Source organism: Lathamus discolor, chromosome 3, assembly GCF_037157495.1.
Source record: "Lathamus discolor isolate bLatDis1 chromosome 3, bLatDis1.hap1, whole genome shotgun sequence".
In the NCBI taxonomy this organism is placed as follows: domain Eukaryota; kingdom Metazoa; phylum Chordata; class Aves; order Psittaciformes; family Psittacidae; genus Lathamus; species Lathamus discolor.
Window position 1 is genome coordinate 39,967,434 of NC_088886.1, and position 25,871 is coordinate 39,993,304.

The following is a 25,871-nucleotide window of genomic DNA, read 5'->3' on the forward strand; positions in this document are numbered from 1 at the left end:
GCCAGGGTAAATACACATATTATGCATGTCATTACTGAGAACCCACCTAGCTTAGGGCATGGAATGACCAAGAGTCGCATGGACACTTGAACGCCTGACTCAGAATCAGTCCATGTTATTTTAAAACTGCTTTAATTAACTGGGGATACAATTTTAGCAGAGATTAGGCAGCTAAAGTTTCTAACCCATGTTAGTGGTCTGATGTGAATCCCAAGTAAGTTTCCCATGCAAGCACTGATTAGTGACAGCTGCCTACCTAAACTGCACTAACATTCTATCACAGGTGTAGCGTAGGTAAACTGAGACACAGCTTTAGCTGGTTGTAGGAGCTATGCCATACCAATACAAGGCTGTTCAATATTATTTTGGTTTTTTAGGTTAACGTGCTTCCATTACAACAAAATTAAGACAAACTGAAAGAAATACACAAATATTAATTTGAAAGTACATGTGAAGCAGAGAAGTTTAAAACGTCAGCAAAGGGATCTGACTAACAGCTCGTGCAATGCTTTTTGCAGTTCAAGGTATATAAGCTCCCTGAAAATTCCATGCACCCATAAACACAATATAAATAAAATATAAATACATATGCACACATACACATATGTATTGATTACAAGTATTCATTTCAACAGTTATTTTCATTTGGAATTTAACTTCAACAATTTAGGTGACAATTAGTATAAAGGAATGGCAAAATCCCAAGGTCCAATAAAAGGTGAAAAATAGGAAGCCTGCATTTTCAAAAAGTCATGTTAAAGAGCAATTTTTCAGATTTTAAGAGCAACATGGTAGAAACACCTCTTCATTTTCCTCATTAATTTCCATAAGAAAAATGTATAGTTTGCAAGACAGTTATTACTGCAACTGCTACCCCTACTACATAAAGCAGAGTATGAAAAAAGAGTTCTTATATAGGCGTCCTGGTTTCAGCTGGAACAGAGTTAATTTTCTTCCTAGCAGCTGGGGCAGTGCTGTGTTTTGGCTTTAGTCTGAAAACAATGCTGATAACACACCAACGTTTTAGTTATTGCTAAGCAGCACTTCCCCTGATCAAGGACTTTTTAGTCTCTCATGCTCTGCCAGCAAGGAGGTGCACAAGAAGCCGGGAGGAGCCAGGACAAACTAACCAAAGGGTTATTCCATACCACAGCACATCATGCCCAGTATATAAACTGGGGGGAGTTACCCAGAATGGACCAATCACTGCTGGGGTCAAGCTGGGTATCAGTCAGCAGGTGGTGAGCAATAGTACTGTGCATCACTTGTGCTTCTGAATTTTCATTTCTCTTTTTTTTTTCTGCTGTTCTCTATTATTATTATCATGGAATCATAGAATCATAGAACAGTTAGGGTTGGAAAGGACCTTGAGATCATCTAGTTCCAAACCCCCTCCCATGGGCAGGGACACCTCACACTAAACCATGTCACCCAAGGCTTCATCCAGCCAGTATTGTGGTTTTGTTGTGGTCTTTTTATTATTATTATTTCTATTATCACTATATTTTACTTCATTTCAACTACTAAACTGTTGTTATCTCAACTCGCACTTTTTACATTCTTTCAATTTTCCCCATCTTGCCCAGGAAGCTGTGTGAGGAAGAGGGTTAGTGAGCAAGCAGTACTTAGTTACCAGCATGGTATTTAGTTACCAGCTGGGTTTAACCATGACAATATGTAATATAAGATTTCATACTTTCCCATAGTATCCCTGGTTTTGTCACTCACAAAGCAATGAAGTTTGGTTTCAATTAAGAAGTGGTTTGTTTTCATGAACAACTGTACTTTGGAAGAGCTTCACAAGAAAGATAGTTGGTATTTGAAGCTAAGAGACCTTGTGTGTAGCATTGAATGTAATTTCTATCATAACTCTAAGGAAGTATAAAAATTATAGGCACTGTGGAAGAATATTTGACTAAAGAAAAATCAATAACCATTAGGTCATTAAAATTCTCATGTGCTTTGAAAGTTAAGAGATGAGCTTAAGCTTAATTTGCAACAGGACTTAGATGACATCTTATGACAATTACGGGATCTTAACGGCAAGGAAAGTGGCCTACTGACATGGAAAGGAAGAGACAACAAGTGCTCTAACTATCATCCTAGATGTCTAACTTTTCCCATCCACAAGCTGTAGCATAGCCACTGGAAGATGTCCTACAAAACTTTCACATTTTGTCCTCTGATACCAATGATATTTCTTCAAACTAAATGAAACCTGAATGCTGTTTGGGGTTAATTTTTTGCTCCACAAAAGTGAAGCAATGAGGTTTGGTGAAGCCAAAATCCAGCCTTTAGTATACCCCTCCTTCAGAGCTACCCTTCAACTCTGCATATAAGTATTTCCCAAGGTCGTACCTTTTTTGTTTCTGTCTGTCTCTCTCCTTCTTAGAAGATGACCCCAAATGCTGACCTTTCTCCAGCTCCTCTCCTGCAGCTTTCAAGACCCTACCTTGAACTGAGGTAGGCAGTTTTGCAATCAAGGGAGCCACCAGCCACACTCCTCGCCGTTCAGAGGAACTAGAAGTAGAATAAACTTACTTCAGCCAAAATATCCATGCACTTTTGCAAAAAGTATTAGCTGTTACAAGACTGAACTGCTTTAATGAAACAGTTGGCAAATGCATCTGGAGTAACTAGTGTGGACTGAGCAGTAACAATTTCTGGTTTCCAGAAAGTTCAAGAATATCAACTATATTTACTGTTAAACAAAAACAAACAGAAGTAACCTTCAGGTAACTCATTTCTGCAGATTCCTTTTTCAAGCGCAAAAAAGTCTAGGCAATCTACACATAATTAAGCATCATGTTGGCTAAAATAATTAAAAAGGTGCTACAAAAAAATACCTTAGGAATGTCTTTTTACCATTCTGTCTTGTATTACTTGTGTCAGCATTTCCAACAGAGTTTGGATTGAAGAGGCCTATACCAGAGTTAGAAGAGTTATTGTTTATATCAGCGGATTGCTGAAACACCTCTATTGTCGCCTTTGCAATATTATCCAACAAGCTGTTCATTTCAGCCACAGACCCAGAACCCTACAGTAAAACATAAGTAAACTAGCACATTCATGGTATGTTTGCTCATGGACTACGTTAAAATTTAACATACTATTTTGCATTAAATATTTAGATAAGAAAGTTTGAAAAGAAATACTCACAGGCTCTTTCATGCACTGTTTGATCATTAGCTGCAGCTCCAACCAAGACTGCCGGAGAGTCCACTGATCTAAGTTCTGGGTAAGAATTAACATTACAAATACAAATGTCAACACTTCAGGTCTGAAGAAAAAAAAATAAATCTCATAATTGAACATGGTACATGCAAACCTCATAAAAAACCCTTTTAAACAGGTCATCACAATCACTACTTTTTAATAGTCTAATGACATGTAAAAATATCATGTCAAAATACCTATTAAAGAATGTACATTAACTTCCATGTCTTTGCAACTAATATCATTACTCAATATTTTTGACCACACAACTTTTCTCAATAAAAATCTTGCTCTCTGCAAAATCTGAGTTAAGTGTGAATACAGAAAACGTAATTCGAGCTTTCATTAGTAATTACATTACTCCACAGCACTGCCACCCTAGTGGACACGCCTGCATTTAGCACAATTGCCAATCTGATTCTTCACAGGTCTATTCCAACAAAATCGAAGACAAAGTACTTGGTCTTTATAGTTTAAGAAATAAAGTGCCCCGAGTGCAGCTGAACTTGAAGAAATGACTAGTTTAGGACAGCCCAGGAAGGCATCTGCGCCTTTTCCGTGGGGCAGGAGTGCCTTTCACCACAGTACTGTTACAGAGGCCTACTGAGACCACAGCCATCTCAATGTAGCCAACCCTAAAAGCAGCTCCCCCTTTTCAGTGGCTTCCTAATGACTGACAAAGGTGAACAGCAACAATGAGCATGCTGCATGCTTGCCTCTTTCATAACTGTGGAATCAGACATAATGAGACACCAGAAGTCACACTATAAAATTAGTTTCCCACAGCCAGTGGGAATCCTGAGCACGTGCAATCTTTAAAGAAGAATCTAATGCTTGGTTGCACCAGAAACTGCAAATCAGTGTCAACTGGTAGTGCTGGTGAATGACAGGTTAAGTCAGTGCATCGCAGGTAGTTTTTCTTCCTTTTCCCCACTGCATTACCTGAAGTATGCACTTGATATGCTGCCTCTGAGGGTTGTCACCCTCAGTGCATTCTTTAATACCATGAGGATAACAGATAAGTTGAAGCAGTTTCTGAGCTTGTTTGTTTGAAAGAACAGGATCCAAAATAAGATCTTTGTCTGTGCACAACCTCTCAGGTTCTTTTAAACAGTGTTCTCCAACCCATTCCTGTAAGCAATCAGATAACAAGTCCACAAGATAGTTTCAAGTCAGTATTAACTTTTGGGAAGCTAAACAGAAAAGTGATTTTTCCATATGCAAAACTTGAATTGAATTACGGTTCATGCAACATGTCAGATTATAAATGTCTTCTGTCATTCAGTACCTCCTGAAAGTAAGATTAACAGGTTTTTTCCAAAATTAATTTATTCTGTATTCTAAAAGCAACTTTGCAATAAACCAAGTGCTAATGCAAAAGCACTTGAGCAGACAGCTAATGGTGTTGGTCCTATTATCTGCTCAAAGCTTTCAAGATTCAGGCAGGAAAAAAACCTAGTGTTTTTTTAGAGTTCTCACAGAGTGCAGGGAGATGCTAATAACTAAAGCAATTTCTTTCCCCCTCAGTAACATACTACTCCATACATAAATTTTGCAAATGAGGAAACCCAAACAGAACTCAAATACTGAAATACTTCAACATTCATTTTGCACCCAAATATATTCTACGCTTTTCAAATAAAATAGCATTGTTTCTCTAAATGAAGACAGATGAGTACTTTTAGAGATTACCTGCTGGCAAATTGTTCTTAGTACATATCTAGCATACTCGCTTAAACTAGCAGTTTCTATGGAAACAGCTTTTCCACATGCTTTCAAAGCGTGAGAAGAACCCCAGACTTCATCCTCATTGAGTTCATCTAACAAGCCTCTCATATGGAAGTCTTCACTCTTCAAGGAGTTGACATTGTTGCTGCCAATTTCAGCATCACCTGCACAGAAGAAGCACAGAAGCAGGGGGTGAACTTCTGCCCATGCCCTCACAGCTTACCTGCCAGGGGATGTATCTGGAGGCAAAGGCCAGCTGAGGGGTAAAGCAGGAGTGAGGCAGCCACAGTAGAAGGGCAGCACTAATGGACTCTGAAAATCACCATGGCCAAAGTATTCTCCACTTGCTTCATTTTGCATACCATCTTTGTAATGGATATTTCAGAAATAGAAAAAGGTTTATATGAATCAAACACAAGTAAAGTCACTACGTGCTCAACAAGAAAAGTTCTGTGAGGGTATGAAATTGCTTTGGCAGATAAGGAAGTGTTGGGTTACTCACTCTTCCCAGATGTCCCTTTCCCAAGTCTCACTTTGTTTTATTATCACTCCATATGTCAAGAGACAAGCTTTGATCAGTGGCCACTTAGCCCACCTTCCTATGAACTTCTTGACAAGAGAGACTGATCTTCCTGGGAATGGAAGAGGGCAGAGCATGCTGAGGGAGCCTGGCCAACACTGGTGACCCTTTCTCCCTGTGAGGCGCTGGCACAGTGGTACAATCACCATCTACCGGAAACCAACAGGGCCAACCAGAGACAAGGAAAAACACTTCAGACACAGTGCAAAAAAAATAAACAAAACAAAACAAAACAAAAACACAGAACTGTAGCAGTGCCTGGTTTACATGTTTACGGGCCTGGAACCTTGGGCAAGGAAAAAGATGCAACTATAGTATGTAGTAGTGGGGAAAACAAGACAAACCACTCCACATAATCATACCCCAGAGCCTGCGAGGCTATCCAGCAGCCTGCATGAAGAGTGGGCTAACATAGCCTAATGTTTAAAGTCAGCAGAAAGTCGCACGGACCTTAAGTGATGCACTACATATGATAGTCATCCCTTAGAAAACACCTCAGATCAACAACTAACATGACATGACAAGGCTAAATAGCTTGCTTCAGTCACTTGCACACACACAGAGCAGCACAAGGAATCAGCTCCTTACAGAGAGGTGAAAAACTGAACAGTGTTGTCACTCATGAGGCTGAGTAGAAATTATTTTTCCAATAGCAGAACAGCAAACATATCCTGAGAGGTGAGAGTTATAATCTCTCTTCCTGCAAATTCAGAAACCTCCATTTGGTCCATACCACTGACCCAATGGCTGGTGCATCAGGCACATCAAGCCCCAAAGGACTCAAAGGTCAGGACAAGCTCATTGCAAAGAGCATGGGAAACAAGCTGATGGGAGCCTGTGCCCACCACACATGAACAGAGAGCAGCAGCAAACAGCCTGTCCACACCCTCCATTCAACATCTTACGAGCTTGTGAGCACAAACATATCAAGCCCAAATCTGTACCCTTGAAGGACAAGAGGGAAGAGCCTGGCAGACAAATAATACATTTCCAAATACAACGTTTTTGTTATAGAAGATGTGCTGCAGTATAGCCACAAATAAACTGTGCGCCTGGACCTTCCTTCATACCACCCTGCAGCAGACACTATTCAAACCACATTTCTGCACAGAGATGAAACAATACATTTTCACACCACACACCATTAATGAAGAAAATCAGCAAATCTCAGCATTCTGAATAGCAAAAGAATATCAGTAACAGCCATAAACTTCTTTCAAACTCACTCTCAAATCCACCAGTCCATCCCAGATAGCAATGCCTTTAACACCTTTCCCAGTGTAGCCACATCATTAAGGATCAAGGGGTTTTGAGACAGTTCTGAGACACTGGCCAACAGAAAATACAATAATGGCACTCTAGGGAGGCGTACCTCTGTGGGTATGTCCACATCTGGAAGATCTCACTTGGTTAACTGGACATCTACTTAACTCCAAAAATACACATCACCATAGGTTACAAGCTTTAAATGAACTTAAGCCAAACCAAAGTTCTTAGGCATTTGGTTTGGGAAAACAACACGCTCATTATTTGTGGAGAGTTGCTTAGCAGTGATTCTTTCGCAACTTCCACAATGACAGGCACATGATTTGTAGTAAGACACAGAAAAAGGTGGGAAAATTGATCTGAGATCACATTTCCTCTCTGTATTTGAGAGGGACTCACCTGAGTTTGAAATGTACTGGGACTTGGTGGCGGGGGTAGGGGTCAAAATGTGAAAAAGCCACATCTGCTTAAAGCCTCATCAGCTGGGGCTGACTCACCAAAGAAAAATCCTGTCTCTTGACCTTCTGGGGAAATGCTACTTACATACTACACGAGCACAGACAGCAAACACATCTGCCTCCTGTCATCAGGGTTTTCCTTTCCCAGGAGCACTCCCAGGAAAGTGAACTGACATGATCTCTTTTCTACCCAAACACTAGAACAAAAACACTGCACATGACTCTGCATAATCTTACCAAGCATTAAAATTGCTTTTAAGACTGCAAACACAGCTCCCACTTCTATACTGTTGTGAGCAGCAGCCAAGAGGTGACGATCACAAGAAGAACGAATTCCAGGAAATAATTTGCCTATGGAAAGAAGAGTAAATCTTGTAGAAAAGAGTGGTTATTTACCAACTAAAATTTCCTTTGTAAAAAATCCCTTTCATCTAGCATGGCTATAGAAGTACAATAACTGAATGAAGAACTGAATTTTCTGGAATTGAAAGTGAAGAACAACGGGTAAGTCATTAAAATCAACTGGATACATGGTTATGATGTATTGATATCAAAATAAGCTATGATCATTTAAATAGAAAAAGGATTTTGTCTTTCACTGTGTCCATGTAAACAGTGAATTTAACCACGAGACACTGGCATGTATTTTGATTTTTACTTCACAGATTTAGGAAATTACTTCCCTCACCTAGTCTTCATAACAAATGAGGTAAAAATAATTAATATAAATGCCTGTCGCAGTTAAGCCTAATTCTGCAGGTCAGAGGCAGACTCCAGAAAAAGCCAGTGAGTGCTTTTTCTAACTTGAAAATAAATAGACAGACAGGGAGGGAGGGAGGGAGAGAGGGAAAGAGGAAGGGAAAGAGGGAAGGAGAATGAAACCACCTTTCTGAGGGTGGTTAACTGAGCCACATGTAAGAGAAGACTGTAACGTGGTCACATTTTGTTTGACCTGTACTGCTTCCTAGAGTTCAGACATCATTTTTCTTATCCATTCAAACCCACTTTTATTTCTTGGGAGGCCTGGGACCATTTAACATATCTCTTACTCAGACAGTATTCTTCATGGCTCTTATTTTGTTCAAAGATGCAACAAAAGCCCATTGATTTCTGGTCAAAAAAGAAATTAATATTACTTTTAGGTGGAAGAACTAGACACCATTGAAGAGCTGGTTTTTTTTTTTTCCTTTCAATTTCATTTCCCATATAAATAGTATTGTCATCATATTTGCTGAAATACTTTTAAGTCAAAACACAAGTTATTTCCAGGCTTGCTTCCTTTTAGTTGTTAGGAGCCCTTCTCCTTCCCCTTTTGGTCTGTGGCAAGCACACACAGGTCAGACCACAGAATATTCAAATTTAAAAGGAAAAAGAACTACATTAATGTACCATGAGAACTAATTTCCTCATGTTTCTTCTGTTGGACTAGATGCTGTCATTACACCCTATTTAAAAATCACATTTAGTTTCAGTTTACATGCAAGGCTACCAAACTGTGTGATGTTTGGTTTCCAGATCACTGCAGGATGACCCACCACTGCCCTGACAGTATTTAGTACAAAGGACGGTGGGGACTGTGGTACGTACTATCACTGCCAACAGCAACACTGGCACAAAACCCATCTTAATAGTTCCCAGGCTCACATGATGGTCTCAGTGAAGTTCCAAAACAAAATGAGAACTATCAGGACAGAACAGTTCTTCTAAATATATTCCTCTTTGCTGAAGTGTACACAGCTGCTATGTTAAAACTTAATTTTCTTTTAAGATATAATATTAATATGGCTGAGTTTTATGTCAACATCATGTCACGCCTGGGTGACCAGAGGTTAATAATGAATAAGTTTTAGAAAACTTATGTAGTTTTACATGCATACAAAACATTTCCCAAACAAGTAAGAATAGCACATATCAACTTTTCACTAGTGAAACATCTGTAATTTTAAACAGGCTATCATCTGTATTTGCACTATGGATATTTTCACACATGAGCCATCAAAACTCATCTGGGTTTGCTTTCTGAAATGAAAGGACCACACAGCAAAGAACTTACCTGCTCCCTGGGAAAAGAAGCAAACCTGGGGTGTCCTGAAAAGGTGCAGGAGCAGCCGACAGGTCATCCTTGCCCCAGGCTCAGCATCTGGATCTCCACAGGCTATGGAAGATGGGATGTGGACATAAAGCATCTGCCCAGGACCTTGCAAGTCCCAGTGGCAGGCCTGGAATGTTCTACCTCACAACCCCGCTTTAAATGGGAATACAAAAATTTCATCAGCATTTATGGCCTTGAGTGATTAAAAACCAGGAAAGAATAGTATGATTTTTGGTAAACAAGAGACATAAATATGGCAGAACATAATGCATAGTTAAAATTGATAGTTGAAGCAGAAATAAGAAACACAAATCTAAGCAGTAAGTGAAAAGAAATGTGTGAAGTAGCCAACAAAGAGGACCATAGTTAGAGTACTCCGGGGCTGCTGGCAAGGACAATAAGGTTAGAGAGAAAAAGCAGTATCAGGCAGACCGATGCCAGAAGGAAATGCACAACCTGACTAGATCTGGCTGACGCTTGAACATATAGCATACAGCAGAAGAGAGTTGTGAGCAGAAGGTGAAGATGCATAACGTAAGGGGACGGTGTGCTGTAAGCAACTCTGATACCACTTGTCACGTACGGGTTCTCTGATGTAGCTTGGAATCGCTCCTTTTGGGAGCTTGCAGTGATATACATGCTGCAATGCAGAATAAGTGGCATTCCATACAAGAATGAAGCTCAGAACACGCTACTGATTCAGTCAAAGGAGACTTCTTAAAATGACGAGCTTAAGACTTCTTAAGTTCTTCTCTTAGTATTTTCTTACCAGCTGCAAGAAGAGAAGGCAGTGCAACATGCTGAACTACATCTTCCAGAGAAAAGCACTGCCGGGCAATCAGTATAGCAATGAAAGTGGCCAGGGAATCGTGAAAAGACAGGTCACTCACCTGGAAGGAAAAACATTGCAAGGGTTCACGTAATAGTGTACACACCACTGAGGCAACTATTAAGAATAAACATTAAAATGTTTACACATAAGTATTTGTCTCTAATTTTAATGTATTTCCCCAACATTTTATGGCAAATATTGTTTTTAACTTCATTTTAGCAAATACCTACTTCAAATACCATGAATTCTGAAATAAAAAGCATTACCTTTATAAAAACTTGAGAAATTTTTATCATTGTATAAAACCTGATAACATCAATACTCATTCCTTAGCTTCAGGACAAGGATATGTCCCAGATATACACAGCTTCAATCTGTAATCAATATGTACTCAAAGTATAGATAAATATATTGAATCAGATATTGGATAAGTCACCGTAATTCTGCTGACTTTAACAGGACCACAGTAAGTTACAACAGGTGAATAAGGAACAGCAAAGTATGCCACCCCTTCTACAATCTAAGACCCAACACCAAAGCAGGTCTTCAAAATAAAATATAGTTATTTACACATCTCTCAACATTTTAGAAAAGTGTATGGACACGCCTGCTCCTTTTAAAGAGTACCTTTGATATTCTGTATCATTCTGTAACAAACAAAAGAAAAAATTTACAAAGAGGAAACTCCAAGCACTGCCCAAATTCTACATTAACCCTGAAGATGGAGGAAAGAATTAAAAACCAATCAGGAATCTCTTTAGAAGCCTTGAAAACTCAAATGGATACAGGACCAAATTTGTGCTCCATCTTTTGTATTGAATGGAAACCTTACTACACCCTTAAGTGCAGCCTAGGTAAATAGGTTTAACAGATACTTCAGCAGATATTGAACTTACATCCACACTGCACAGCAGATCATTGAAGCCCCAGACGTGATTTGAAGAGCAGCAAAGAGCTTTTACAACCCCTAACCACTCTGAGCTAAGGACCGTGCAGCATGCCGTCAGCTCTGCGCAAAGGTTTGCTATGTCATTAATCCTAGGAAAGAAGAGAAAAACTAATACAAGAGCAAGAGATTTCATAAACAATAAATATTTAGGTCAAAGCAGATCAGTGCTTGGCAGAAGAGGTTGTGTTTCCTCACTTAAGGTGGGGATTTATGCCTAAATGTGATTATGCTATTGTACATATAATCTAATATTACGCAGTTATGGACAACTGAAGCATCTTGGGGAAAAAACCCAGTATGTGACTTGTACCCCATAACCTGCAGCCACCCAATCTGCAGTAGCACAGGGCCTTTATTTTGTGTAAACCCTACTCGTTATACCCCGTGTTCTCACCAGTTTCTCTACCAGTGCTGAGCTGCCCAGGAAGAGGGATGGAGCACCCAAAGCCCCGCTGCCTGCAGCCCACCACAGCAGACGGCCTGCTACTCGCTACAGGGACATGCTCTGGCCTTCCCTCAGTGCTGTCACACAAAAGCAGCTCCATCCCCTTTTATGCAAAAATATGACAGGAACGTGGTGCATGTGGTGCACATTGCCCAGTGCCCAGGTCAGCAGTGACTGACATCCCACTGCAAGAGCCCTCCCACCCTGTGCTAGGCCAGCACTACTGTTCAGGAGGAAAGAGAGTCAGAGAATCAATCGGCATCGATGAGTTTCACTTCACAGATCACATACAGTGTGATGTGTGATTCGGTGTATGATTCAGAGTTATGTAACTTTTTAAATAAAACAGAGCAGAGCTGACTCATGCCAGTGCAAGTTATTTTTTCTCTGTTGCACAGTGAAACTCGTTTGGCCACATTTAGATGTTCCCCTTTGGTGCTCTTACAAAACTGCTTCCTCTGAGCTGCACTGCTCAGCCAAGGATGCCCCACATTTCATAGAATAAACAGAATGGTTTGGGTTGGAAGGGACCTTAAAGCTTAGTTCCAATCTCCTGCTACGGCAGGGACACCTTCCACTAAACCAGGTTGCTCAAAGCCCCATCCAGCCTGGCCTTGAACACTGCCAGGGATGGGGCAGTCACAGCTCCTCTGGCAGCCCACTACCACCCTCACAGTAAAGAGTTTCTTCCTACTATTTAATCTAAATCTCCCCTTTTTCAGTTTAAAGCCATAACACCTCGTCCTGTTCCTACAGTCCTTCATAAAAAGTCCCTCCCTACCTTATAAGTCCCCTTTATATATTGAAAGACTGCAAGAAGATCTCCCCAGAGCCTTCTCTTCTCCAGGCTGAACAAGCCCAACTCTCTCAGCCTCTCTTTACGGGAAAGTTGCTCCAGCCCTCTAAACGTTTCTGTGGCCTCCTCTGGACCCGCTCTGGACATTTTAGAGACTGCTTTTTACTCGGGACAGGGAGAAGGACAGCGGAACTGCACATACTTTGGGCAGGACTCAATCAGAAAAGAAAAAAAGAAAACCAAATCCACAATTTCCTTGAGTTTTGTGATCTGTCAGTGACCTTAACAATGGCCGTTAGCTACTGCTGTGCTGAGGCCTAACTATCAATACCATGAATGTTTTAATAAAAATTGGAACAGGGTCAGAACAGAACATCAAGTTGTGTAAAAGTAATACTGGTGCTGAGGGCAGGGATAGAGGCTAGATGCAGCATTAGTGTCTGTTTCACCCTGCATCACAGACTGCAGAATGGAAAACCAGGGAAAAACAGTTTCAGCACTGCAGTGCTTCATTTGCACAGGAAGGCCGAGTTCATGTTCTTGTATGCTGGAAGGAGGAAGCAACTGAGAGGAGAACACCTGAGCTATGAAAGAAGCATACTGTCAGTGTAAAAGCTAACACTGATACTGTTTTACTGCGAGGGTTCTCCACTATCCTTCTTGTCTGAATCTTGAGATCATCTAAAAAGATCTAACACAGATTTCACACCCAAGAAGCATTATGCTGGATCAGACCAAAGCTCCACCTGGCAGTGGCAGGAGCCAGTGCCTGCTGGTGTTGGATGAAAACTGGTCCCAGCAGTGCTGTGGAAGTGCAAGTCCCATCCTAAATTCTAATCGTGGGGGATCAACTTGAACTGTGTACCACAAGGCAGAAGCTACTCTCAGAATGTAACAGGTAGCTCTTATACCTCTAGTAGCTTCTAGACAATAAAACTCCTAATACTGCATATGAGGATGAAATCTGTAAGTAGTAAATTACACATTTAATAAATGAAACACTGATTGCATCAGGAGAAGGAAGTGACCTAATGCAGAACCTTCCCTCATTTACAGGCTTCTCATGAGCAAAGATTGTGCTGAGCTGTTCTGCCTGGAACAGCCCAACTGCTCATATGAAAAAAAAATAACTGCATCACAGTGAGTACTTTCTACTTGTTACTCCCTTCTGTTACAATGTGTAGGTTGATTTACTGAAATAACTCACAGAAAACAGTAAGTTTTCAGCAACCAGAAAGAATAATGAATGAAAACAATTGCCAAAGAGACACAAAAGAGAAAGGTGAGAGGAAATCTCATATACACCTTGTAAAATCCATCCAGTTCTAATTCTGTCATGGTTTTGTCTTACCTTCCTGCATCTTGGTGCCCCATGCACACGTTCATTAGCGCATTGCAGACAAAGCTGTAGCGGTTGGCAGCATTATCACTCAGGATCTTGCCCAACATTGAGTAGTTAATGCTGTGAGCAGAAGGATTCTCAATAAAATCTAGCATGAACTCTGGGTCCCACAGTAAATTGGAATTTGAAGGCTGAACATTGCTGTATATCGTTTGCTTCACCTTAGAACAGGCACTACTGAGGACCAAAAGAAGAGAGAGTTGCCAAAAAGAGTACTTTGTGGGAATGCTGTTGAACATGCCGCATGGCATTAGAAAATTATAGTTTGGTTAGCATTCTGTGCATGCTTGCAAACCCATTTTTGATAAGGCGCATCTACCAGAAAACAAGGCTGATAAACCAATCGAATTCAAGTTTTCCTGCAAATAAAGTTTTGCGTTTCCAAATCGCTCATACGACATTTCTGTGAATGAAACGGTGAGCAGCTGGACAAGGACCACCCATTCATTCCTTACTAGCAATAACTTCCTGGAGTATCAGCTGCCTCTACAGGGAATGGTAACAGTACTTCATAATGCTGCTTCCTGTTACCACACAGTGAACTGCAGTGGTGGTAAGAAGAATTAATTAAGGAAAAAGGAGGAAATGTATCTAAGTTGAAAACTCTGTATTTGGTAATAATGAGACATAACAGACAACTTTTTGAAAGATTAGATCAGTAAACAGAGAAAAGATACTCTCAAAGGCCATATTTTGTCAGTAATAATTATGACAAAAGGTCAAGAAATGTTCCCGGTTAAGAAACCCTGTATGTTAATTTGCTTTCTTAAGGGCAAAAAAAAGTTGTTAACGAAGAACGAAAATTTCACCCACAAAGTGTGAGCGAAGCAGACTCTGAAACTGCATTTGCACAAGAAGTAATGCTGGGGGAGTGGTCAGCAGATAAGATTTAAAAATAAAATAAAAAAAAAGTAAAGGAATGATTTAAAAAAAAGGAAGTTTAGTGAACACAACTAAATACACTGAGCATACGAAACCAAAGCATGCAGCTCACTTAGTAAAACCCAGTCATGAGAAATACTGCAGATGATATCAGAAGCCATTTGCGAAGCACAGCAATATACAGAAGGTAAGTCTCTAATTTTAAACATTTAAGAACTGTAATTTATTGCTGCTTCAAACTGACTTAGAGAAACAGCCAGACTTAGTGTGCTGAGATGGGGCAAACAAAGCTGCCCCATAAAGACAACCGTTTTGGGGTTTGTTTCGATTGTAGCAAGGAATCCAAGAAGAAAACAAGTGTAACGCTACTACCTTATATACAGCTGTTTAAAAAATGCATACATAAAATTTATTGCCAGTTTCCAGAGAATTTCTAACTCCATTTATCAGAAATAAGGGGCTTCAAATCAAGTGATGTATATCATATATTTAATATACAATTTAATACTTTAAATATCTTTATATTACTAGATGATGTTTTGATTTTCTATTGTAGGTTAGGATTAATATTTTATTTTTTTGTTGTATTACTGGACTTTGGGGTTTAGTCAGAAAAATGAACATACAGCTAAGACACTTCTGTAGCTCTATAGTTCATATTTCTTTTCCCTAGCCTTTCTCATATTAAATGCTATTGTTCCCATGTGTTTGTAAACCTATTAAAATATTAAGGGTATTACTGAGAACTCTTTTCCTGCTCCCTATGAAATGAAAACCACAAATCTGAAATATGCAAAGCAAAACCGGGTACGTGAACTAGGAGGGGAAACAGTAACTGAAGTGGTTTGCAAACTTCACAAGATACATATTTACATATGAAAGCTTTTCACCTCCCTTTAAAGAGTAAGAGCCAAAAAAAAAAAAAAAAAAAAAAATCTATGGATACCTAAAACATTTTTTTAATTTAAAAAAAATCAAGGAACTGAGCATTTCAGCATAAAACTTCACAAACTCAAACATGTTTGTGCCTCTCCCCACATCAAAAGAAATATTTAATAGAATATTACAGCTGCGTCAGCTAAGATTTTGTTATTTTTCATTCCAGTGTTGTATGTATTACAGCCAATTGGATGATGCATTACAGAAACTGAATCAGTCACACCATAATCTGTGAAAGCAAAGCTGTATGTGGAAGGGTCCAGTGCTGCGTGGCGCAGCTGCCTCAGCAGCTCAATGCCAATGGTCCCTGCATCCCTTGCCTGCTTGCCCCATGGCCTGCTTGCCACTTGCAAAGCAAGCTTTTGATCTCACCCCTGAGCTGTACAGAGGGTTCAGCCTCTGCACCTCCCCAGCACATACCCACACAGCGTGAGGGCTTCGCAGACTCAGGACCACACGCTGTGCTGCCATGCTGGCACAGGCTAGAGAATTGCAGCCCACATTAGTCTACAGGCTAGGCAGTGGTGAGAAAAATCCCATTACCACCCACCTGAAGAGGTCTCCAAACTTGCTTCTCAGGTGACTACAGGACACGTACAGATCATAGAGATAAGCTAGAATACACCTTTCTGGGGAAGAGCACTCTGAGGGATTAACAACGTGCTTTACCACCCCGCACAACCTGCAAAAACAAAAGCATTCTGAGCTTGCTCCAATACACCTTAGAAGTGCGTCTCATATTTTTATGTAACATATAAACCTCACCGTTATCTAGGTAGCGTGATGACAGCACTTACACTCAGGGAGCCCAGGGCAGAACGGCAGGAGCAGGAAGGAAATCCAGATAATGCAATTTCCCCCTTTTCCTGGGTCACCAAGCATGCAGATACCACCAGCCCCCAGTGGTGGGGAGCAGGCTGTGGAGGTGAGCCATCCACTCTGCTCACCTGGGCTCACTTACAGCCTTCCAACAGCACAGTGATAGCTGGTCTCACTACCTCAGCCTAATCACACTTTTGCTTAAGAGAGAATACCAAAAATATATGTTGGAAAACTGTAGCTGCCACAAACCCTTCGAAGACTTGTGCAGTCTGCTCTGAGTTGAGGATGAGGCAGGCATGGTAACGCCGCAAAACAGCAACAATGCAGACGCACAGCCCTGTCGTGTAGCTTCCTGCCAGGCTGGACGACTTCAGCAGCAGCTCTGCCTCCACAACACTCAGCTCATTCAACAGCTGAAAACACATACACAAAAACAATAACGAAAATAACTTCCAAGTTAAATACATAAAATTAATGCAAAAAAAAAAAAAAAACCAAAAAAAAAACAAACCAACAACCAAACCATACATTAAGGAAAAACTATACAGCAAACAAAAATGAAATCTTTGTCTTACTACATGACAAGGGAAAGAAGGAACAAAATAAGCTGTTCAAGTCTAAAACACATCCCCAGAACTGCTCCTCAGAAGTACGTTGTCTGCAGTGAAGCCCATCCTAAAATACTCCAGAACTGCATTAATTTTGAAAGATTTAAGAAAACCCCACCACATTAGAATGGTCAAAGTAAGACAGAAGGGGAAGTATCTGGCATTCCGTTTCAGAGGTTAGGAAACTGAAACAGATCAACGTGCATGGCAGCAAAGCAGAATTTGCAGTCCAGCTTGGGGGTTTTACGGTTTTACAGAAAACATATCACAGCTTTATCCTGGCATAACCCCCCCCCGCCCCCCCCCCCCCTCCAAAATAAACTCTGATTACCTGTATTGCAAAGTCTATAAGTCCATTGATATTCAGTGCTGGCTCCATGAGATCAAAGATGAGCTGTATATGGTGAGCCAAGGGAAGATGATACGACGTTCCTGAGGCAAAACTGGTTATCTGTTCGAGAACATTACTGGAGATCTGTGAAAATGAATGTTGAAAAGTCATATGGTGACTGAGGGCTTCTCAGACATACTAGTGCTCCCAAAGTCCTATTTTATAAGTGGTAATAGCAAGCGACAGCCTTTTGCAGATAACAGCACTAATAAATCACACCTGAGCATATCTATTACTTTGCTATTTTCCAAGTCCATCACATTGCTGTTTTATTTGCAAAACTGAAAACACAAAAAATGCTGTTCTGCTGCTTTACAGCTGGGAGTCAAACTTTTCTTAACATCTACAGTACTGATTTCTATTCTGTGCTGTATTTTGCTTTAAAGAAGAGGTAAAACTATTTTTCATCTCATGTTACTGCATTGTGGTTTTTTATTGATGGTTTTCAGAAAATTAATAACATGTTATCCTGCAAACAAAACATGTAATAAATTAATTCCAAAGACCACAGCCAAAGCTGCTTTATAAATTAAGTATCAAAAGCGTATGTCTTTTACTGTTTCTAATGTTAGCCTTAACTTCTAATGTTAAGCTATACTTAAACACAATAACACCCGACAAAGCGTTAAAATCCTTTTTGCCCACTTACGTGTCCTAATATAAACCAGGAAAACTAGGCTTGCCATTTAAAACTAATTACTTATGTTCTCCAGTCGGCCACTGATACAGCTTTTTAACAGTAAATTCTAATAAATCATTCAAATATCCAGAAAAGAACAAACCATATTATCCACCAGCTTCTCTAAGAGATACAGTTTGTTGCACAAAAACACAGAAGTTTGCTGCCCTCCATGAACATCTATATAGCAACGTAACCTAGCACACGTGCAAGAGATTGGGTAATGAGAATTAATTTAGCAGCAATCCCTAAACAATGCTATTAATGGAAATTTATGTAAAATTTGTCATAAATTTTTCATTAAAAATAATAAAATCCATAATAATCCATAAAGCTTCTTGCAAACAAACCAACCAGCCACCCCCCTTGCCAACAGACAAACCAAACCCCCAAATATCTACTGAAGAAGGGATTTCAGAATGCCAAGGCAGCATTCTTCTTCTTGCCTTTGAAGAAGCAGTGCACTGAAAATTCTTGGTATGTACAAAACACTTCTAAAAGCCTAGATTTGCTTCCTATTTGATATCTCTACAGCAGAACGTAAAAGGCTACGATTTAATATAGGCAGTACCTGAGATGTCACCTGATGTTGATCAAAATAGGACAGCTGCTGTAGTTTTGTGAACACAGTCTCTAGGGTTGGAAATGCTTCTTGTTTGGTCTTCCTGGCTTTCTGCCCTTCATCCCCAACTTAACAGACACAAAATTATTTTGGTCATTTTATATTTAAAGGATCCCTAGTAGCTTTTTGCATTATCACTGATTTAAAAGACAATAAAAACCTTCCTAAGCGTTACTCAGGACTACATAAACTCTTCACTTGCCCCAGTTTTCTGTTATATTTGGGACAAATATAGGCCACAGCATGTAATAATATCAAAGCTACTTTGAGGTTATTCCAATGCAAAAAAAAAGGAAACACCCAAGAAAAACTGAAAAACAGTCACTCAGTTTTACCAGGAGGGTAAGGAATATGCATTCCTCACTGGCCAGGATCTCCTATTTCAGGCCTTAGCTTAACACAAGCATTTACAGCCAAGTTGCTATAATGAAAAATAGGAATTTCTCGCCACATCAACCCTTTGCCATCCTGGTGCCGCTGTACATAAGGCCACCAGAATGCACCTTGTGCTACAGGACTCTGGTCAGTACTGCATCCCGTCACTGTGAAGGGGATGAAAGCCAAATTACATGACCAACATGCATGGCTCCAAACAACTTTCTGAGCACCTTACAGCTCCCACAATCTTCACTACAGGCTACTACACAGCAGCATTAAAGCATTTACCACCCATTTCAGTAGTACTCTTCTTATTCAGAATTTTGAGGATGTCTTTGGTAATCTTCTTCAGCTGATGCCTTGCTTCATCACGCTCCTTACCAACGCCATAAAGGAGAATCATGCGCTGGTTACACTCATGACTTGAAGATTCATCCTGAAAAGACCAGATACAAGTGACATAGAATCATCTCTTTTCTTTTTATTGTCACCTCCTGTAGAAACCCAACCAGAACAGCTCAGGCCGTGATAAACAATAATTAACTCTTTGGCAAAAAAAGCATCTCCTGTAGTTACCAGTGTGGATGAAACACTGCCTAGTGAAATGACTAAAGAACAGGGGAAAAAACACAGGGGAAAAAACATAATTTGATATTATGAATTATGTTTGCACCTCTAAGGACAGAGTCAGAGGATGCACATGGTGACTCTCTTAACTGTTCCTGGATTGATATTCGGTAGCAGATTAGTAAATAGAAGGCAGATGCCTAGAAACTGTGTGACATTTCTCTTATTATGTACAAGTCCCTCAAAAAAGGCTGCAGCCCAACTCCTTAAATTCTGGTTTGCACATCCCAAACAAATAAGAATGTGTATGGTTCATTTAAATTGGAACTAGTTATATTTAGTCTTTTAATAAGATGTGTCATATAATGTTGACACACTGCATATAACTTACAGACTTGGAGCACTGCTCTGCAAGTTATGCAAGATACAATTATTTAGTTATCCAAACTAAGCAATCAATACTCCTTTCAACTACTGATTTTTTTTCTAAGAAATAAAGCTGTGTACAGAAATAATACTAAAGAACCACAAAGCAAAAAACAGAGCAGACAGGAGTGCAACTCTACACTCAGAAAAGTTGCAGAGTCCTACAAAATACAGGCTGTCTTAAAAATAGCAACTCCATTAGCAGGCCAAAAGCAGGAAGTCAACAGCTAATTCTTTTCTAAAATTCTGTTTCTCCCTCTCTTCTAGAGGGAACAAAAGCAGAAGCACCACAAGCGTCACCTGGACTTTGCAGCTGTCTCTGGCCAAGAAGTCAGCTCACAGCCAGAGGAAGGTCTAAGTCTGAGAGCTGGGATGCACAGTGGCTCCTCCAGCTGCCCCTTGCTCCGAGGGATGGACACATGAACACTCCTGCCTGCTCGCAGGGGGAAGAGCTAGAGGAGCTGTGAACAACTCTGCCAACAACACTAGCTTCCCACCACGGAAACACCCAAGTGTTTCATCGCTCCTCCGCAACACACTACGGTAACCTTCTCCTTTATTCTGGGGTGGGGGAACAGGTGTCTGATTTTGCATGCGAAGGGAATACTCATTTTATTAGGATTAGACTTGGCAGCTGAATCTATTACCAGCTTCAAAGCATAAACCAACTTATTTCTATCTTATAGACAGAACTAAAACTGCAGCTCTGTAAGGATTATGTCAGGGATGTCCGGGCATCACCTGAGAAAGCATCAACTTCCCTGAGTGCCTTATTTTTACAAAGGCAGAGATAAACAGAAATAGAGCAATTTTATGTGCACCTACACCTCTGAAAGCTGCTCATTTTGAAACACAGCCTTTACTGATTCGACATCCCTACCTGGCTTTCCCAGGCATCCAGTTTGGATCAGACCTGATCTGACCAAGTGTTTTGGACTAAGAGCACTGGTTTTCAGCCCAGCCACTGGCACCAGTGCTGCAGACGTCCAGCACACAGTGGCTGTGTGTGACAGGCCAGCCGATGTACTCGGGTTCGCAGTAAGGGTGGGCTAGGAGGGGCACATCACTACGCAGGGGCTCAGCGGCAGCTTCACACAGGTGCTCACTGCAGAGCATGGGATGCTGCAACTCCTGCAGGGGGGCTCAAGTCAGTGAAGTTTTAAATTCACTTGCAACACAGCACAGGTAAAGCAAGTGATTTAGGAAAAGGACAGGATAAACTGCCAAACTAGAAGTAATGGTATACAAGAATACCCACATAAATAAAGCTACAAATAACTTCAGATTTTGCTGGCAAAAGTGTAATCTCTGAAGTAACAGATACCATTAGCTGTCCAAGTGCCAACATGTATGGTTGAAGAGCAGGTATTTGTCTTTCACTTTCTTCCCCTTGAAAGCAACAAAAAGTGACTCTGTGGGATGCCACATCCACTCTTTGAGCACCCAGATGAAATGGCAGCAGCCCACAAGCAGCTATTCCAGGGTCTGAGCAGGGGCAGGAAGGGGAAGGCAGAGATTTGCTTCAAAGACAACCGAAAGAAAAGCTGAAGTAACACCACCAGGAGAAAGAGTCCAGCCATACAGAAACATAATAAAAGAGGCATTCAATTCCTTTTACTTCAGCCTAGCACTGCTAAATATGCAGTCAAAATGCTTCCCTTTTCCACACTGAGGAAGATGATGGAAGGGGTATTTCTCCCTGGGAGTAGATGGGCAGTTTGGATGACGGGTGTCATACAAGTGAAACTGCAGCCTCAACATCCTGTGTGCAGCACCACGGCCTTGCCACCATCAGTGTGCACTGCAGTGTGCCCGCACCACACAGACCCACATGCCATGCCCTCACCAGCTCCTTGCCAGCTGTAATGCCAGCACCAGGGCCATGGGAACCGGGACATCCATGGCAAGGTCCCCAGCTGGACCACACCAAGCAAGAGCTGTGCCGTCACCTACACACACCATGGGACAGGAGGCATGATGCTGGCTGCATCACCATGCCAGGCCCTTGCCCACCTTTGCAGGCAAGTCTCAGGAAAGCTGTGTGGGAAGCTCACGAGGTCAGGATGGAAGCTCAGGAGATCCAGATGAAAGGTCACTTTAGCATTTCAGTCACAGAAGATCAAACCAGATCACCTTACAAACATAGCTACATCTAGTGTTCTTTTCCTGTAGAAATCTGACATGCTCAGTAGAATAAAACACAATTGCAGCAGTCAAAATCCCCACAAAACATTCACAACACAAAAATTAAAACTAGACTAAAATAGGCTGAAGTCTTAAGACAGCTATAACTCAAAAATCAATTTTCTTTTTTGTTTTTACAGGAAAGGGTGGAAAGACAAACTGCAAATGAAAGTCATAACCAACTTCAGCTACCCTAGAAACAACAGCAACTGCACCAGCGATAACAGGATCAGTCAAGTCATTTTTCCTTTGCTTTATACAGTTCTGTTCCTGGTGGGTATCACAATGAATGGCCTGGCAATGTGGGTCTTTTTTAAAATATCCAGTAAATCCAATTTCATCATCTTCCTCAAGAACACTGTCATTTCTGACTTCCTTATGATTTTGACTTTTCCATTTAAAATCCTTAGTGATGCTAAGTTGGTATCATGGGTACTGAGAGGATTTGTGTGCCAGGTCACCCAGGTTGTATTTTACTTTACCATGTACATTAGCATTTCGTTTCTTGGTCTGATAACTATTGATCGCTACCAGAAAGCTGCTTCACCATTCAGAACGTCAACATCAAGAAGCCTCTTAGGGGCAAAGATCCTTTCCACAGCAATATGGATATCAATGTTTGCTCTTTCATTACCCAACATGATTCTAACAAACAAGAAGCAAACACCTAAGAACGTAAAAAAGTGTGCTCTCTTGAAATCAGAGTTTGGCTTAGTCTGGCATGAAATCGTAAACTACATATGTCAACTTATCTTCTGGATTAATTTAGCAGTTATAGTTGTATGCTACATACTCATAAGTAAAGAACTGTACAAATCCTACAAAAGGACAAGATCCACAGGAAAGGCATCCAAAAAGACTGTAAATCTGAAAGTTTTTATCATTATCACAGTGTTCTTTATTTGCTTTGTGCCGTTTCACTTTACTAGAATCCCCTACACGCTGAGCCAAACAAGAGATGTTTTTGAATGCTCTGCTCAGAACACCTTGTTTTACTTGAAAGAGACCACGCTGTGGCTGACATCACTAAATGCTTGCCTAGACCCATTCATATACTTTTTCCTTTGCAAATCATTTAGAAAGTCTTTGCTCGACATGCTGTGCAAGCACACAGCATCATCAGAACACAGAGCACAGATGAAGGAGCAGAATGAAGGAGATGACACGGACGAAACACCGCTCTAGAGCTACCATGCTCCGTCTTGGCCACGTATGTTTACTGGTAGGTAGAAGTAGAACTACTCCAGCAAAGAGTATCTAGAACTTCGCTGACTTCTTTAGAAACTGTCCTGCAAATGAAGCACAAGCACCCTGGAACCAACAACCCTTGTTGCAAAAATTGTGAGACTAGAAAACTTCAACCACCCAATCACAACTTCCATGCTTGTAAGAACTGCTGGGAGGAAATCTGAACTTACAGTTGGAGCCGTAAGGTAAAAACTAAAACAGTCATGAAATGTTACAGACGAGATTATGAACTGCAAAGATTTTGTAGAAAGAGTTGTCCGCGACAACAGAAGATCTGGGAAATGCAAATAAAATACACAGTAAATGTGATTCTTAAATATAGGGCCTTGTCACCTTGTACGCAACTGGCAAACAGAAATATACGACCTAGGTATATAAATTAATAATCTGCAGATTTTGGGTAACAGAATAACATTTTGCTTATAGAATCATAGAATCATAGAATCATAGAATGGTTAGGGTTGGAAAGGACCTCAAGATCATCTAGTTCCAACCCCCCTGATCTCTTTATATTTATCTCTTTATATTCTTGCAATTCTTAATTCATTGACCAGTAATTAACAGTTGTATGTGACAGGATATTACTTCATAATCAGGCTTATCTTGATGTGAGTTAAATCTTCATATACTTCACCTAACTAAATAAATAAAAATGTACACTTTAATGGAGAACACTATATTATATTAGAAAATACACAAAGATTCACTTTACAGAATACTTGGATCATAGGGAAAGACAGACTCAGAGTAAAATGCTTGCTGATTATTCAGGGCAGGTCTTTGAACTATATAAAAATTTTAACAATGTCTCCTTTTTCATTTAGAAAAAAATGAAAAAAACAGGGAAGTATTTTCAGGTACATAACATTTTCAGGTATAAACCCCACCACAAGTGAGAAAGATCCTAGGCTACCATAATCAATTATGGTACGTTTATAATCCCCGCAAAACAGCTCCAATGCAGAAAATTGTTTCACCGTCATGCAAGAGCTCAATTCTGCCAAAAGCCATTGCTTGTCTACACTTCTCTGGTACTTTCTGTGCCTGGCAGGGCATCGGGCATTTTTATGACTGATAGATAATTTACCAAAAGGTTAAAAGACAGTTCACTTACTTTAGCAACTTACTTAGTTTGTAACCTGCCTGGGTGAATTAAATAAAATTGTACAAAATTTAAATAAATTTTACAAAGCATTTTGTGCACTGCTTATATTGACAGACACACCAACACGTATTACAATCAGTAACTGGGAGGGCACTGCTATTTCCATAGAGCTACTGCTGCGGGTGACTGAAGCGCGCTCTCCGCAACCAGCCCCATGGGGCCCAGGACCAACCAGCTCCAGCTGAGGCACAGAAAATTAGTGCAAGATGCCACACTTCAACCCAACACTAATTTTCCCACCTTTTTTTTTTTGCCTACAGAGGGAGAAAGGGTGGCAGCTGCGTTTCCTGGTCAGACTTGCTGTCAGACAACAGGTTTAGCACAGCTCCCTGTGCACCACTCAGTAGTCACTGACACGATACGTGGAGGCACTTAGCACCTGCCTCTTACTGCTGGGAACAGTGTCTGGAGGTCAGTTTTAGAAGAAAACATGCAAGGTGCTGCTGTGTACATCAGTCCTGGGGTATTGCAATGGCCCATCTCAGCTTTATCTAGTCCTTGATAAATGACAAAATGTCAGAAAGTTAGGGACATGTCCCACTGGTGACAGTAGTGAAGGTGACCTTCATGCTGGTCATCCTCAAGGCTCTTTGCTCTCTGCCAGCCATTTAACACCGACATCAGCATGCAGACCTACATTAATCAAAACGTGGCTACTAATGCACCAAGTTGCTGTCAACACAGCTGCAGCTTGAGAACCTCAAAAGCAAACCATGCCTGCCCACAAGGACAACTTGGATGTGAGCCATTCCCCACACAGTGGCAAGGAGCCAGGACCCTAAGTCACATCAGTCAACAGGAAAAATACAAGACAAATCACATGACTCAGTGAAACTTACACAAAAGGTTCTGTTTACAGAGCAATCCACTAGATCCCAACATTATACATAACAAACACATAAATACAAGCAGCGGCAGCAGCCTCTGCCAGAACCAGAAAGCATCTGTAACTAGCATGCCGCCTCACCTGGACACACTGATGCCAAAAGAAACCAGAAATCCCATTCAGAAGATGAAAAGTCAACCTTAGATTCATGTGTCAATATTAACAGGCTGCCGAGACAGCATACAGTTCCTGAACATGTGCACATGACTTTCCAGATGAGACCAGCGTAAAGGTGTATAACTCAGTATAATGGTGGCTCCGAGCAGCCTTTCTAGTCATGCATCTGTGTGTCCAGAACAGGGGAATTCAC

General features: G+C 40.7%; 2 protein-coding genes across 13 annotated transcripts in view; one reads left to right on the forward strand and one right to left on the reverse strand.

Moving 5' to 3' along the window:
- MED12L (mediator complex subunit 12L) overlaps window positions 1-25,871 on the reverse strand; it is a 150,301-nt gene that overhangs the window by 26,679 nt on the left and 97,751 nt on the right. For 10 of the 12 annotated variants that reach the window (XM_065674759.1, XM_065674761.1, XM_065674760.1 and 7 more), the window contains 15 exons: window positions 19,374-19,521; window positions 18,657-18,775; window positions 17,347-17,490; window positions 16,657-16,820; window positions 16,136-16,267; window positions 13,714-13,941; window positions 11,069-11,210; window positions 10,110-10,230; window positions 9,302-9,403; window positions 7,486-7,599; window positions 4,909-5,108; window positions 4,159-4,347; window positions 3,160-3,234; window positions 2,847-3,037; window positions 2,359-2,520 (listed from right to left, as the gene is read on the reverse strand). In XM_065674759.1, the coding sequence (XP_065530831.1) occupies window positions 2,359-2,520; window positions 2,847-3,037; window positions 3,160-3,234; window positions 4,159-4,347; window positions 4,909-5,108; window positions 7,486-7,599; window positions 9,302-9,403; window positions 10,110-10,230; window positions 11,069-11,210; window positions 13,714-13,941; window positions 16,136-16,267; window positions 16,657-16,820; window positions 17,347-17,490; window positions 18,657-18,775; window positions 19,374-19,521 (2,231 nt within the window). The remainder of the gene's footprint in view (window positions 1-2,358; window positions 2,521-2,846; window positions 3,038-3,159; window positions 3,235-4,158; window positions 4,348-4,908; window positions 5,109-7,485; window positions 7,600-9,301; window positions 9,404-10,109; window positions 10,231-11,068; window positions 11,211-13,713; window positions 13,942-16,135; window positions 16,268-16,656; window positions 16,821-17,346; window positions 17,491-18,656; window positions 18,776-19,373; window positions 19,522-25,871) is intronic. The other 2 variants (XM_065674755.1, XM_065674758.1) reach the window with 2 other exon arrangements.
- Window positions 20,540-24,175, forward strand: LOC136012038 (P2Y purinoceptor 12-like). Its single transcript, XM_065674769.1, has 2 exons — window positions 20,540-20,621; window positions 22,403-24,175. Exon 2 carries the CDS (start codon window positions 22,428-22,430, stop codon window positions 23,445-23,447), a length of 1,020 nt encoding a protein of 339 aa, XP_065530841.1. The 5' UTR covers window positions 20,540-20,621; window positions 22,403-22,427; the 3' UTR covers window positions 23,448-24,175.

Coding starts and splice junctions, on each gene's coding strand:
- LOC136012038 (XM_065674769.1), top strand. CDS start 22,428: ATGAAAGTCATAACCAACTTCAGCTACCCTAGAAACAACAGCAACTGC.